We start from the raw sequence: 15018 nt of genomic DNA, 5'->3' as shown, positions 1-15018 counted from the left end.
GACTTGTCGATTGGCTTCTTTCCAGCTAGGGACATTCTTCGGCAACCAGAACGAACAAAAAGCTTGCCGTATCGTACCTTTTACTTGGCAAAAACTCGAGACCCGTTAATATATCGGCGCGGTCTTTGTTGCTGATTCATCGCTTCGAGAAGATCCTTCCGTTGGAAAAACGATTAACGAGATACCATGAAAATTCGTTCAAGTTACTCGACTATTCATGTTCAAGGAAAATCCTGTAACAGCGATCGTAGTAGCAGACTCTCGACAAAGGTGCGATGTTTATAATGAAGTCTCAGCTCGAGAACTTTTACTTTTCAACGTTCACAGACTCGCGAAACTTTCCAGCGTACGAAACAGCCTTGAAGAGTCTTTGAGATCTTTTAGAATCGTGATCATTAAATTCGTAACTTGTTGCTGTTGAATGGACCGGTCGCGCGCGATGCGCTTTTCATTTCGTGTTTCAATTACGTTATTTATCGAACCGAAACTGTACACCTTTTATTATCAACTTTGTTGTCAGTATGTATATTGTATAAGAATGTGATAAAATTATATAATCCGGGGCGTTATAAAAGCTATGAAATTATAATTAGGCGAAAGTTGTATTAAAACTTTTCACAATTCTCGAAGTCATCGCACGTTTATTCCGTGACAGGAAATTCTACGAACGTTAAAACGTGGAACTTATTGTTACCCCGTGTGTATTTCGTGTACTTTCAGAAAGTTTGCTCCCCTGACATGACGTAGCGACTCTTTAACCAGTCCAGTTGCGAAGATATATTTTTAATATTCAGCAAACAGGCATTGAGGAGTATTTTCAACTTCGATAATGGTTCGATTGAAAAATTTGCAAGGGGTCGCATTGAATAACCATCGTTGAACACCATAGAAGACCCTCTGAGTTGTGACCTTTCACCATAGCCCATTGGATTCTCCGCTAATCTGCGCGAAAGGGTCCATCGGCCCTTCCCCCTCTTTTGCAGACGATCGTTTCACCGGCACGCAATAGCTTCAAAAGGTTCAAAAGGTAATGCAGGCTGCTCGAATTTGAGCCAGACCACTCGAAGGATTCATCTTCGCTTGCTCCCTCTTTCGCCATTCCACGAAACTCTTTCTCTCACCCCTTTGCCAATCCACTTAAGAACGTAAGGCTGGATGATGTTTTCTTTCTCGTTATCCTGGCTTCTAGAATCGGAAACAGCAGCCTGAAAAGTTTTCGCGTTTGATGGATTGAAATTTTTAGGCTAGGTCATTAATCTTTCGATGCGCTCTTGGAGCTTTCGTTTGTTTCTTTCATTTATATCTTCCGCTTTCTACGTTCATAAGAAGACAATGGAAAAATTATGCCATTCACGTTGCATTTAGCCGTAACAGAATCCTTGGAATAATCCACTATCATTTCTGCTCGTTTCATGAGAAAACTATATCGACAAGCGAAGCTGAAAAAAACCTTTAGCGTAGACGGGTGAGAGTTTTCATCACGAGGCGACTTTTCCCTAGGGAAGTCGCTTGTCCGTCCTGACAGTAACTACATATCGAGTCGGGTTTCCGCGTTTTTTCTTCTTTTTTCTTTTTTTCCCCACGATGCTTCACCAGCGATCGCAGCTACGAATTACACGTCACGAGAACCATATCTCAAAAGTTTCTCTTTCGCTCCCCGGAGAAACAAACGGAGCCATTCGAGCCAGCAACGCGCGATCAATCGATGACGTGTACTCTTTTGTAACAATGAAGGCATACCAGACGAGGAGAAAAGGACAGAGAATTTTCATCCATTTTTCCCCCCTTTTTAGCTAGAGAATCGGAATCAATTCTGAATAGGAATCATAATAGAAATTCGTGAAATCCAAGAGTCTTTTGTTTGTCGTTAATTCATTTTTTTGTGTTAGAGATAGCGACAAAGCTGAAATTTATACGTAGGAAAATTTTTGATTCGTTCTGGATCTGATTTACAATCGAGTTTTGACATTACTTTGTTACATTTTTAATTAGGTTCTTTGGAACAATAAACTTCTCATTTGTTCTGATAATACGGTCTATTCGATGACAGCATCGGGTTTCTGTCAATTATTTTTCCATAAACCAAGAACGTTCTAGGTATTAATAGGTGAAAATAATAAGCTTTTAAATCCGAAACTTCATTTGTTCTTCCTTATTTCTCCGTCCCTTTTATGCTTTTGCGCCGTCAGATATTCGAGATATGTCATCCATGGAAATGTTTTACTGCATATTTAATTAAAGCCTGATATCAGTACAAAGCGTATACTATCATTTCGTTGAAAATTAATACACTTTGACTCGGATACCAAAACGAATATTAAATATCCTCAATACAGTTTTCCTTCTACGATATATGAAAGATTTTGTGATATGTTTCTAATAACGAAATTCCGTCGCGCGTATGTAACCAAAGAAATTATTTTCTTCCGATTTATCAATGATTGGTTAACCAATCGTGGATAAATATATAACCAATCGTCGAATGATAAGAGAAAAAGGTGAAGTCGCGGGGACGAGGAAATGATCTTTAAATTTTGCCAAAGACACTCGAGCGAAAAGTTATCGAGAGAGTACACAAAAGGATATTTCGCCGTAAAATATATAGAAGAATCTATCCTGGTAATAGCTAGAATATCTACCCATTCACGGCCTTGAAGATTGAAAGGCAATTTGACCTCCTTCCATTTTCTGTCATCCCTGTCCTCATTTTAGTCTTCGTTCATTCGGTCGTCGAACATCGTAGTCGATTTTCAGTCTCGGAGAAAAATGCGATAATGCCTCTGACACTTCCCAGGTATTACCCTTCCAAATTGAATTAGTCTCTTCGACCAAGAGGAAGAAATCGGCGTCGTTTATCTTGTTAAGAAGATGCCCGAGTGCACCGAGGAATGATATTGATGATAAGAGAAACCATAAACGTCGAAGGTTTACAGCCAACCGAACAAAATTCTATGCAATCCATATATTTCACATCGGAGTTGTTACACGGAATCAAACTTTCATATTCGAAACTTTTCTCGCGAGATTTTGGAGCAGTTAAATTAGCATAATACCGTCCGAATCGGTGGAAGAAAGGGCGTGATATGTATTACGAATGGATTTGTTCGTGAATATTGAAATAACAGTATATTTAAAACGTTTTTTGCACCGATTGCATTTTTCAAATGTTTTTTCCCTCGACAGATTATATTGCAACAATTTGCTGATTCGAAGCTATTTGACCGAGAAAAATGCAATAAAAAAGATATATTCAAGGTTCGATAAAATTTTGGGTTAAAAAATTCAATAATATCCGCGTAGTCTCATTGGGGGAGAAAAAAAAGATGGAAAGAAATTTCTATTAAAAATCGTTTCGGTTATTCGATCTGAGGAACGCTGCAACGGCCAGCTATTTCGAGATAAATAAATTCGAAGATAACTCGATGAGACTGGTTCCAATCCATAAAACACATGTATCTTGTATTTTATTTGATTCCGCGAAACGGAAGGTTGCGAATTTTATGGGTCGCATCGGTACTGAGATAACTCCGCGTCGACCGCAACTCTAATCTCGTTACTTTAAACGGTTTCTCAACGTTCGTCTTTAAACCCATAAAACTGATTCAACGGCCGGACCAAATTGTTCTTCCACTGTATATTTCCGCGCGATTAGGCTTGGCAACGGAGCTCGAAAGAGGTGCGAGACACCGGGGTGGAAGCTGCGCGAAAGGACATCCTCGCGAATGTTGCCAGACGAGGCTGAGGTCTGACGTAATCTGCGGGAATGGAAGTCGAGGGAGAAATGCCGCTGCGAAGAAAGCATGAAAACGAGGATGGAGAAATGCTGTGTGCGCGTTGGCCTGAGACAACGACCTTTCGTGCGTGAATGGCTTCGGATATGCGTTTCCTATAATATTGTAGTGCAGTGGCGTGGTAGAAACGGTCCCGAGGTCGAGGGCCCGCTGAGAATTCACGGAAAACGAAATACAGGCAGACGAGACATATGTACGGAACGCGGGATGAAAATATTAAGCGTGGGAAAGTACGCGTGAAATGTGCACGAACATCGAAAAATCGAACCTTGTCTACGAAAAAAAAGATTAGCTATCGGCGATCTGTGTTTTTTGAAATTGCAAAGAGATTTAACACTTTGATCCATTGCGCGTGTATTGCTGCAGTAGACAGGTTCGTCGGATGTTGCGTCGAAAAAATAATGAAATCGAAGGTAATTTTGAAAATCCCTCCCCTCCCTTCAAAGAAAGAATCGTGCAAAAAAAGGAAAGTGTACTGTAACAATTTTTAAAGCCCTTGTTAGGTTCTCTAATAATAAAGCAATCTAACATAGTCTCGCGAGATCCTTGTGCAATTTTTACTTTCGCGCATCCAACCAAAATTAGTTGAACGACCAAAGCTAACAAGACCATATCGACAAAACGTGACGGCTCTACCGAAAGTACTAAATCGAATTCGACGTAGAACCCGAGACGCGAAGTCTATTTTAAGTTGCTGGTCGAATTTATAGTTCGAAGCGTACAAGCTCGAATACATACTCATCCCCATATCGAAAGAGACAGAGTCGGGAAGTTTCTTTGAAAACGCGCAATATCTCCGCAATCCTTATCCGCTGAGAATCGACGATTATTCTACAAATCTCTTTTTCTCGCGAGAAGAAACAAGCACTGAATCATTCAATATCGGTCGGTCTCGATAACGCTGGCTCTTGGGTGCTATAAAGAACCGCGTCTGGAAACTAGTAAAGGAAACAATTACTTTCTGGCCAGCGGTAGCCGCAAGTTATGGACTACGGTCACGTAAGAAACAATTAGTTGCGATGAATTCTGGAACGTGGTGACTGTCTGTGCACGGAGTTGTGCGGTTTTCACGTCTGCGGATGGTCCGAACGAGTTGGGTGGGATGACGGCGGTCGCAATTCCGCGGAAATCTCTCGCGCAATAACGGCTTTTCGTTATTGCCGGAAACATTGTTCTTCGTTCGCTTCGAAAGGCGCGCTGCTGCAAACTGGGAGCTGCGAGGGATCAAAGGGGCTCAATCTTCGGAGACTTTAACGTTCGGTGGAAAACGATTCCAGCACCGGCTGCTACGGAGGATCGTTTATAATGGCCAGGGATCATTGTTGGGAATATTCTCCATAAAAGAGAACAGTATCGTGCGACGGGAATATATTTTGCCAGAAACGAGGAAAGGGGTTGCATGGATTTTAAACACCGCGACGAAGCGAGCAGTTTAGAAGGCGACAATCTTTATGGCGTATTGTCATTGAAATGAAAATGGGACTTTCTGATACCTCGACAATGGTGCTTCTGGAGGAGAATGCGAAATATAAAAATACAGGATAAGAGAAATGTGTTGAAGACTTATTACTGAGTTTGATGCATAGCATTCATCGAGAGGAGCAAGAGACGTCTAATCAACGTACATCCTTGTTCGTAAGCATTGAGACGCTTACAGAAAGTGAGGTAAATCGTAAGAATGATTAGACTTTTTGTACTTCAAAATGTTAGGCAAATTACCCTAAGATGTTTTCGTCTATTTCATGCAAAACTCTATCTGGAAGAGAGTTTAAACGAATTGTCACGTTTTACATGAAACCAGGAAGCGTCCAAAAACTATTTGTCGTCTTGACAATCTGCGCAAGTAAATAGCCTAAGATCTCTCGGTCGATCGTGGTCACACGTTCTATCCTTTTAAATATCACCGCGATCTAACCCCGGGAACTCCTCGGCAGATGTTTCCTCGTGGGATGCCATTTTGAAAACACAGCGGCCCGTATCACTGTCCGCGGGGCGAAATCGTAATAACATGTCGTTACGGCCGGAACGAATTTTCACCCTCAAAAGAGACGTCTGCAGGTGTGTAATCTCACCCCGGAGGCAGCCTAGGGTCGTGCAAGGATCAAAGAGATTTCCATGTGTTTCTGAATGGGCGGATAGAAAAAGAGACGAAAAATAGAAAGGGGTGGTGGATGAGCGTGGTATTCGTCGAAACGAGAAAGAAATATAGCAACGAAACGGGATGGAGATAAAGGGAGGACAAAGTTGGTGATTAGGGGGAAGGGGCGAGAGCCAGAGATGGGCTAAATGACCAAAACTCTCTTTTAACTTTCCAATTAATATTCCAGCGGGGTTGGAAGTTCGTCCCCGTGCATTTCGGTTTCTCGCGCGTCCCGCATAAATCTTCTCTACTTTTAATTGCGTCAGCCGTGGTCGTTTATTTAAATAATTCGAACGCGAACAGGCCGTGCCCGCACCGACTGCCAGACATCATTTATTCGCTGCCTTTTCTTCGTATTCTCCTTGGGAGCCGGGATACTAAGCTCGTTACGAATGCCTACCCTACTGTGGATCGTTCTTATGAAGTATTCAAGGTTTGATTTTAGACGGTGGCTCGGGATACTCTATGCAATTTATCGGGGTAGATGTGCACAGGGGTGTGAAAACACTCTTTACAGGGTCGAAGATTTATCGCACTCCCTGCAGATTGTGCACGTTGTCTTGAATAATTGATAGCATTGTTATATCGTGCTTTTAAACGTTTCAAATTACTCAAAGATACATAGAGAACGAATATTACCTTAGCGTTAAATCGTTGATAAGAAATCAAGAACTCAACATTTTTGCTGTATTCTCGATTTCAGTGAAAATTACATCCGTTTTCGGAAAAAAATGCGATCAATTTTGTGCGATAAAGAGAAACGGAATTACTCACGATATTCATTTCCTGTTCCTGGATCTCCTTGTAGACTTCGACGATCCTCATCAGCGCGAATCCTGCAACAGAAAGTGAATTTCGATCGTTTTTGAAAGGCTGTCTCCGAACGACAGATCGGTGGCGGAACTCGCGTCGAACCATGAAGAGCTTTCGCCTCGCTTGCGGTTAAAACTTTTGATCCTGAATTATTCAGGCGCGGTTGGTGTCGTCGATACTTTAATCCGTGGCTAAGGGTGAGCGAGGCCGCCGCCGGGAGAAAGAAGGGAGCGAGAAACCGGAACGACCGCCAGAGTTCCTAGAGACACGTTCCGGCGGTTGCCGCTGATTTTCGAGTGACTTTGCTTGGAAAGCACCCGAAAGCTTCGAAAAAGCTTGTGACAAAAGTGAAAGGAAAAAAGGAGAAATAGGAAAGAAGGAGATCGCGATCGCGACGCTTTGAGTAAGTCACTGCATTGATGTTCGAACGAAAACTTTCGGCTGGGCCAGCTTCATCGAACCGCACTGTGGAAAGTTTCCCTTCGTCTGTCTCCCTCTTTCTTCCTTTTCTCTTTCCCCCTCTTCTCTCTATCTTTCTCATTTCCTGTCCATTCCTTTCTGCGATAGTCGCTCCCGGAAGTCCCTCTGGAAGAAATATTCCGACGCCACACGGTGTTTGGTGTGTTACGTATGCATGCGTTGCGTTGGGGGAACACGATTAGGAGTTTCGGAGTGGGAATAAATTTTAGAAAAGCTTTTCAGCGAGTAAAGAAAAGAGAGGATGTTACAGAGCCGGAAGTAGCTTAGCCGAGCGAATTCGAGTCAGTCGAGTGGATAGTAAAAGACATAATCAACTTATTTTAGAGTTATGTTTTATGCTCGAAATTAAGAAAGTTTTTTGGTAGTTTAACCGAACAAGGGAATCCCGTTAAAAAATCTCTGCGCGTATATACACGTCGATAGAATTTTTCTATTTTCTCTGATAATGTTTAACCGAAAAATTGCTCTTGTGTTAAGAGAAGAAGGAAAGAAATGGAAAGTAATGGGATATTCTTAAGTTTGATTGACTAATTAAAGTTTTAATTAAGTTGTATGAACGTCAATCAACTCTAAGTTTAAATTAGATTATTAAGGTATCTGTAATAAAATTGGCCCAGCCGAAGTTTTCTGTCCAGCTATGAACTAGCCTTTGGTTCATCGAAACTTCCACCGTGTGCAAACTTATCGTAATCGAAGCTGTTAAACGTGTACACGAAAATTTGTTCGCGAATTTTCGCCAGACAATAGAGAGATAAACGGTATAATCGAGGCGTATTACGTTTTTCTTAAAAATATCACAGAATAGAATTTCCATAGAGACTCGCCAGTTACCGTAAGATCTAAATCTACGTGAAAATATTAACTTTGTTATTCATCGTCGAGTCTAAGCGTTTAATTAACGCGGCCAGCGTTAAATTTCCATGTTTCCCCTGCGTCTCGTTTCGGAGAATGCACCCTCGCGCTAATGTCACGTCCACCGAATCCTTTTATAACCATTCATTCCTTTTGCCCGTACATCAACGTCAACTTTAATGTACAGTCGAGATATACATTCTCTACATTTTTTTTCTCCCGTATAAATACTTTACCGTGACTCGACTAAATCCATAAAGAGGCTAATGTTTTAGATGCTTCATTGAAACGTGGTTCCGTTGTTTTTTAGTGCACCGTATCTACATTAAATACGCCCTCATTGTCATAAAATCGTTGTTTAGGTTTATATAAATTTGACGACAGATATCCGCAAGATAACCGCGCGATGGTGTTAAAAAATTCTCCGATAAAGGGCCTCGTATTCTTTTACGAGTCGATATTGTTATACGTTTTCTACACCCCGGAGTAAAAGCAGAGTTTCTTCCTCGAGGAAATAAGGTCGACGCGAATAAAAAATATTGATTTAATTTTTCAATATTCTTCGTGTTATCGTTTATACGTAATCCGATAAGATAATATTAAAGTACACAGTAAGGAAAGATAAAATAATATTTCTCATTTGGATCTTTGTAAATCGTAAACAGGATAGAAAGCGACAGAAATGAATTGCGCGGGCCGGAGTCATGAAAGTCAAGTGGAAAGGATTACGAAGATCAAAATCTTGTCGAGAACTTGTCTGGTCGGTCCCCTTCAATTCTTGAGTTAATATATGTGGATCGAGGGTAACGTGCTGGGACTTCTCGACATATGAGATTTCCTTTCCTCGTCACACTTAACCCCGCACGAATTGCAAAGGGCTTCCTACGTGTAACGAACGTGCACGGTTAACGTTTCCGAAACCTTTCAGCCAAGAGGTTTCCCCCTAATAATCGACGACCATTCTGTCACATCGTTTACGTTCTTACTTTAATTAAATTAGAGAATATAAGTAATACTATTCCTTGGGAAATAAAAATTTGTATAAATACGATCACTGATATAAGAATTTGTTCGTTCACAATCCCCAGAATTAAACCTAGTTCGTTTAATTAATAGTTTCCCGTGAACTATGTAAATCGACAAAGCAATTTAGCATATCAGTGGTAGCTAGGCTCGGGAATTGCCGTGTCTTGAAGTTTGAAAATGACGAGCATGTTGCAAAGCCGCAAGATCTTTACGCTTTCGTATTATCATACGCGTCGACTCGACGACAGATACTTACCATTCCTGTTTTCGTCGAGCCTCTGCCCGCCCCTCGCCCGCCTTCTCCTACTGAATTACGCGTCGTGTATTAACTCCCAGCCCGAAAATCGAGTCAAGGGAATGTTGGAGGATGGATACGGAGTTGCGGCTTGCTAAGTCGAAGGTGAGAAGAAGAGTTAAGCGGCGGATGTGCCATCGTGCGGAAAGGTGTACCGAAATCGAGAGGGTTGGAAGAAAGGATAGGTCTAGGAGGGTTCGTAATGGTACAAAGGGGGGAGGAATCACGTGGATAAAGGGAAGGCAAACTATCTAAGCACCCCACCATCGTATCTCAGCCGTACAATATCGTGATCCCTTGGCATATGTAAAGCCGCGCACATGTTGGGTCTCGTTTACATGTACATCTGTATGTATATTCACGTGAACGAGTACGCGTATCCGGCTGCGCACGTAAATTTGTGAGACGATGCATGTGTATCGTACGGTTACTTGACATACCAAGGTTTCATTCAAGAAGCTACTTTCGATGCGCATGTTTTGAAATCCCTTTAGAATATGCGGTTTAGGGGATACTATTCCTTGGAAAAATTTTTAGTATGTATGAAAGAAATACCATATCATAAATTTATATTCCGTATATCAGCCTACTGAGTGCTTGTTACTAATAATCGACGTTCGTAAATATCACATTTTTCCAAGTTTACCGTACGATTTACCCATTAAAGACCAGGCAACATAATAATTACCACGATAGTTATGAATACATTAGTTTCTTTAATCAAGGTGGCGGAGATAGTAACGAAGGAAATATTAAGCGAATCCTTGAAATTCCATTTCATAGCCACAAACGTTGAGAAATAGAGTTCGACGATGTAAATTGATCGATTGGATAGTGCGAAAAATCGCAAATGAAATGTTGCTTTAACGCAACGTTGATCCTCAATGGATTCACCAACACGATAGACACGATAAAATAAAATCCAGTAAGAGCGGCATGAAGGATTAGAATTAATGGGGCGTCCGATCAAGAGTCGTAGACTAAAAAGTCCGGCCATTCGGTGTGGTCCCCAAAGGGTCAATTTACGTCGCTACTTTCGACGGGAAATGAGTGCCTAGCACGAATACGATACGGATTAATTTCCAGGGGAGGCTCGAACGCACATAGGTGTCAGTAATTTCGACAGTCAAGAGGGAGGGAGGGGAATGTAACGCGGCGTAACGATGCTTATGGGGCTTTGAATCCCGATGTGTGGCTTCGATGGGGCTGGTTTAATGCTAGGCGCAAGGGGCTTAACTCGTAACGTAAACACCAACGGCGGATCTATGGAAGCCGATCAGATAGCCGACTGTGCTTGCGAAAAGTTGCCGGTAGACCGCACTTCCGATCTCGTACCATCGGTCCAAAGAAGACTCGCGTATCGCTTTGAGACACTTGCCCCAAAATACGACGTGGTTTTCGTTGGAACACGATTCATTGGAGTAGGCGGAACGCGTAGCTGTTATTCCAACCGTCACGTTACGTCGGCGTGTTCAGCTTACTTTGTGACATCGCCTCCCATGTGTGCTCCGCATCGCTAAAGTTGCGTAATATTGTAGCTTTACACGGTTCACGATTTCTTTCCGTCAGAGTTGAGAATTATCGGTAGACTTTGCATATTTGCGCATTTATGGATTTATATATCGAAAATATGCGGAAATATACGAAATATCGAATGCGAAGAGTGAAATATATTTTTATTTAGGTTTATGTTACCGCTTTGGTTAATCAATGGTCAAAAACATGGTCCGGTTGTTCAGTAAACGACCGTGGTATGATTTTCACTGGAAGAGTAATTCATAACGATAATTAAAAGTGAAACACACCAGTCAACTGTTGTCACTGTTTCTTTTTTTTTTCTGCGAAGCGTTTTAAACTGTAATTTTACCTCAAATGCAGGATACACATTTCAGTCTCGAACGCAGCCAGTGAAAACCGTTCTAACGCTTAATTACTCCAGTGAATTTTCGAATTCAAGCACCGAGCGACAAACCGTCTGAAAAATTCGCCATCGCTAGCCAGCCGTTCCATCCTGTTTTCCGAATGACACCCCCTCCACAAAAGTCCGTGTCCAACTCGAGAGAATAAATATGAAAGAACAACGAGAGAGCGAAGGGTAAGCAGCTTCGTGTTTCGTTGGTCCCTTGTTCGAGGGACGCTCCCTCCTCTGTTGGGCTTTCGGTGCTCTCCGCGAGCCAAGATCATAAACATATTCATTCAGAAGCCAACGTTTAAGCCCTCATGACCATTCGTTGCGACTCACGGAACGACCACGTAAAAAATAGCGTTGCACGTGACTTGGCGTTTCGTAAAAAATGTGCAAGAGGAATTTAAGACGTCGTAAATGGTGGAACGGGCACCGGCCTATAAAAGGGAGGAGCGAAGCTGAATATTTGATGTCCCAAGAGCATCCGCGTCGATCTTGGACAGTCGAACGTTCTCGGCCAGCCTGTTCGAACTTCCGTCATGAAGAATTCCCAAAGAAAGTTTACAAGACGCGCCAAGCTTTCCACTTTCCGCGGTTCAACCTTTCTTATCTCGGTCTCGCGAGAACTTTTATGTGTGTTTATGGCGGGTTGCATTATTTATACAGAACCGTGGAACAGTGCGGTATATTTTGTAAGCAATGATGGCTGACAATTTTACGAGCTTCGTCGACTCAGATATCTTAACTCGTCCGCTTTTTACCAATTTAATTCGCTTGATTTAGCGTCATAGATTTGCAAATATTTTTGTACAGAATAAAAAAGTGAAATTCCTGTTTTTCGAAGAATAAATGTAAGATCGAATATTTTAGGGAAATATCGCATTTGACTTCGTCGTGGAATTTTTAGGAATCGACGAATCGGAAACGAAAGAATCGGAAACAAATTCCGTTTATCCACAGTGGTTCAATATTGGTCGATCGCAACCACCTTCGGCTTTGTCCCCTTTCTGCTGTTCTCCTTGATCCGAAAATCGTCCATTCCGTTTGAGCTCGAGTCTCTTCCATTCCGCCATTTCTACCGTATTTGTCATTTTGTTACAAATCGAACGTCTGTGTGTTCTCTCGTGGAAAAGGTCTTGGGATGCATTCAAAATTGGATCTCCTTGGACCTGTTTATGTCTACATGTGCACTTGTTTCGTTCAATTTGTGTACGATGGCAATACATACATTCTTTTTCTTTCTATTCGTTAAAATTGGTTTCCCTTATATACGAAGGAACAAGTCCAAAAATATAACCTTTTTCTATTTCATGTTTATAATCCAATTAGAAAAGACTTTGTTCGCTAAAAATTATTTCTTCAATATCCGACGTCCGGATACAAATTTCTGACGTGGAAATCTCATAGAAATAGGAATTGTGTATTATACAACAGTGTAATACCTGGCACGGCTATTTATGTTACGTCCAGGTACAGTATTCAATGGTTGACTGCGCGCAATGCAGGAATTATTTAAGAGGATTAGTCATTAATCTTGAAAGGAGACTTCCTTTGGTATCCTCTTAGCATCTTCGAATTTAATTAATATAATCCTAAGTAAATTAGATCGTAGATAAGTGGAACGGAACTATCGCTCGACTTTAAAGCCTATCAGAAATGCTGCAAGTCGTCGGTGCCTGGAAAACTATACGACACAACTCCAGACAAAGTATTAAATCTCTCAAGGCTGTCCACTTGTACCGCTAACGAATTGCTCGAGGGAGAAAGAGAACTGTTGTATCTTGCGGTGATTCGTGCACGTCCCACGAGAGGCAAGCAATCGAAAAAAGTGTCTCTCGAACTGCAAGTCAAACAGTTTTTCCCCCGATAGGGTAATTTCATTTCCCTTCCTTTTGATGTGATCTCTAATGCTACTAATTAAGATCGAATTCGTGGGGGGCCTTCGCAAAAACTGAAGACGAAGACAAACAAAATTACGCGGCTGTCTGATGACTGGGGAAGATGGGGCAAGCGAAATACAGGAACGATACGCAAGGGGTCCCGAGCAGCGACGTAAACACGAAACGTCCCGGGAACACTTAATTAATGAATCAAGCAGAATGTATACCTTCGCTATAGCGCGCGCCTGCAAAGTGGCGATAGTTTTAATTGACTCCAAAGAAGATGGAAGGAGTCGATGCGGAACTTGAGACTTCCGCTGACATACGCTACGTGCCACCGAAGAACGCGAGTCAGAGATAGTATTTGTCATATGATGTATTTCTCAGAAAATGGATGGTATAAGTGACAATTAATTTGAGAAAATCGAATAGAGTTAAGCTATAGCAGTTCGGAAGTCATTCACAAAAGGTTGAAAGTAACAAGAATTTTTTAAATAAATACACATTTCGTTTTTAGAAAAAAGTGCACTCGCACCATATTTCACATATTCAATTAAGTACAAAAAATATTAGGATGAAGAATTTTATAGTTTTATAGCAGAATGTGACAATCATTTGAAAATGTGCCTCTAAAAGTTGGTTTGATTCGGCACAATTAGCATTCAGCTTACCGACTGGCATGAAAATGGATAGAATTTGGGGTAGTTTTTAACGAGGCCTTCGAAACAAATCCGCTCGGTATAAAAACTTTTTCAAACAATAAATAATGAGCAGCGCGTACAAAAGAGATATTTTAATTCGTAACAATTATCCGTCGAATAAACACGATCATTATTACTTGTAACGGCGATCCGAGGTAAGTTTTAAAGTGTGTTTAACAACCCAAACTACACGCTTATCAGAACGATGCATTGAGCAAGGGTATTTGAGCTAGGAAGACGGGTGTTCACAGTCTATGGAGGAGAGGATTCAGTGATAAACTTAGATGAGTGAAATTTAGTACCGGTTACCGAAGTAACGTAATTCGATAAGCTTGTTGCAGAAGTTATTACTATCATAACTTCTATGCTTGACAGGAATAACAAGCGGAACATCGTCTTTAAATTACCTATCAAAAAGTTAATCGAAGGAAAGTAACATTTATTACCACAAAATCACTTTGCTCTTAAGTCAGAGATTTTTATTTCTAGTTTATTCCCAGAACACACGCAACTAAAATTCGATGAATAGGTATTATCATTCAATGATAGATGTACTCCTTTCTTTAATCTATATCGACCAATTGACAGAGGTAACGCAATTAAAACAAGATAAATTCGATCGTTGAAAGGTCTATTCGAAACGCTTCACCCCTAATTGATTTGTGCTGAAATCAGATTAACGTATCGACTGATCTATGAAAATCGCAGGAATTTCCAGATTCTACTGTAACGCCATTAAGGAATGGAATGGCCACTTCTCTATCAGTCGAACGTAACTGATCATCGAGATTAAAACTCAATCAACCAATCAGGCTTGGAATATTTATCCAATTTCCGAAAACAATTTATTCAAGCACACCGTTGAAGAAACTACCCTCCAAATCCGATTATCAAACATGTCCAAGCATCAATCATCTGGTCTAACCAAGAAGCGACATCAATCTACCCTGCAGCTATTTGATTCCTGCTCAAATCACCGTGATATCCCTGTTCATCCCTCGATTAGAAAGGGATAGACGCAACCCTTGCTGCCGAGCAGAAACGAGGGAAAATGACCGGTACTTGGGTACGAGGACCCAAAAGTTGCCTTTCCGGGAGGACGTGGGTAGTTTTACGCATCTGTGGCGACGATCT

General features: G+C 41.4%; 1 protein-coding gene and 1 long non-coding RNA gene across 2 annotated transcripts in view; one reads left to right on the top strand and one right to left on the bottom strand.

The window, feature by feature from the left end:
• Positions 1-15018, top strand: part of LOC126873313 (uncharacterized) — a 245898-nt gene that overhangs the window by 35671 nt on the left and 195209 nt on the right. The window lies entirely within an intron of this gene.
• The window catches only part of LOC126873299 (uncharacterized), a 163477-nt gene that overhangs the window by 17763 nt on the left and 130696 nt on the right, over positions 1-15018 (bottom strand). The window contains exon 5 of the mRNA XM_050634021.1: positions 6706-6767. Within this exon, the coding sequence (XP_050489978.1) occupies positions 6706-6767 (62 nt within the window). The remainder of the gene's footprint in view (positions 1-6705; positions 6768-15018) is intronic.

This window comes from Bombus huntii, chromosome 14, assembly GCF_024542735.1.
Source record: "Bombus huntii isolate Logan2020A chromosome 14, iyBomHunt1.1, whole genome shotgun sequence".
Taxonomy (NCBI): Eukaryota; Metazoa; Arthropoda; class Insecta; order Hymenoptera; family Apidae; genus Bombus; species Bombus huntii.
Note: the sequence above shows the minus strand (reverse complement) of the source record. Positions and strands in the feature narration are given on the sequence as shown.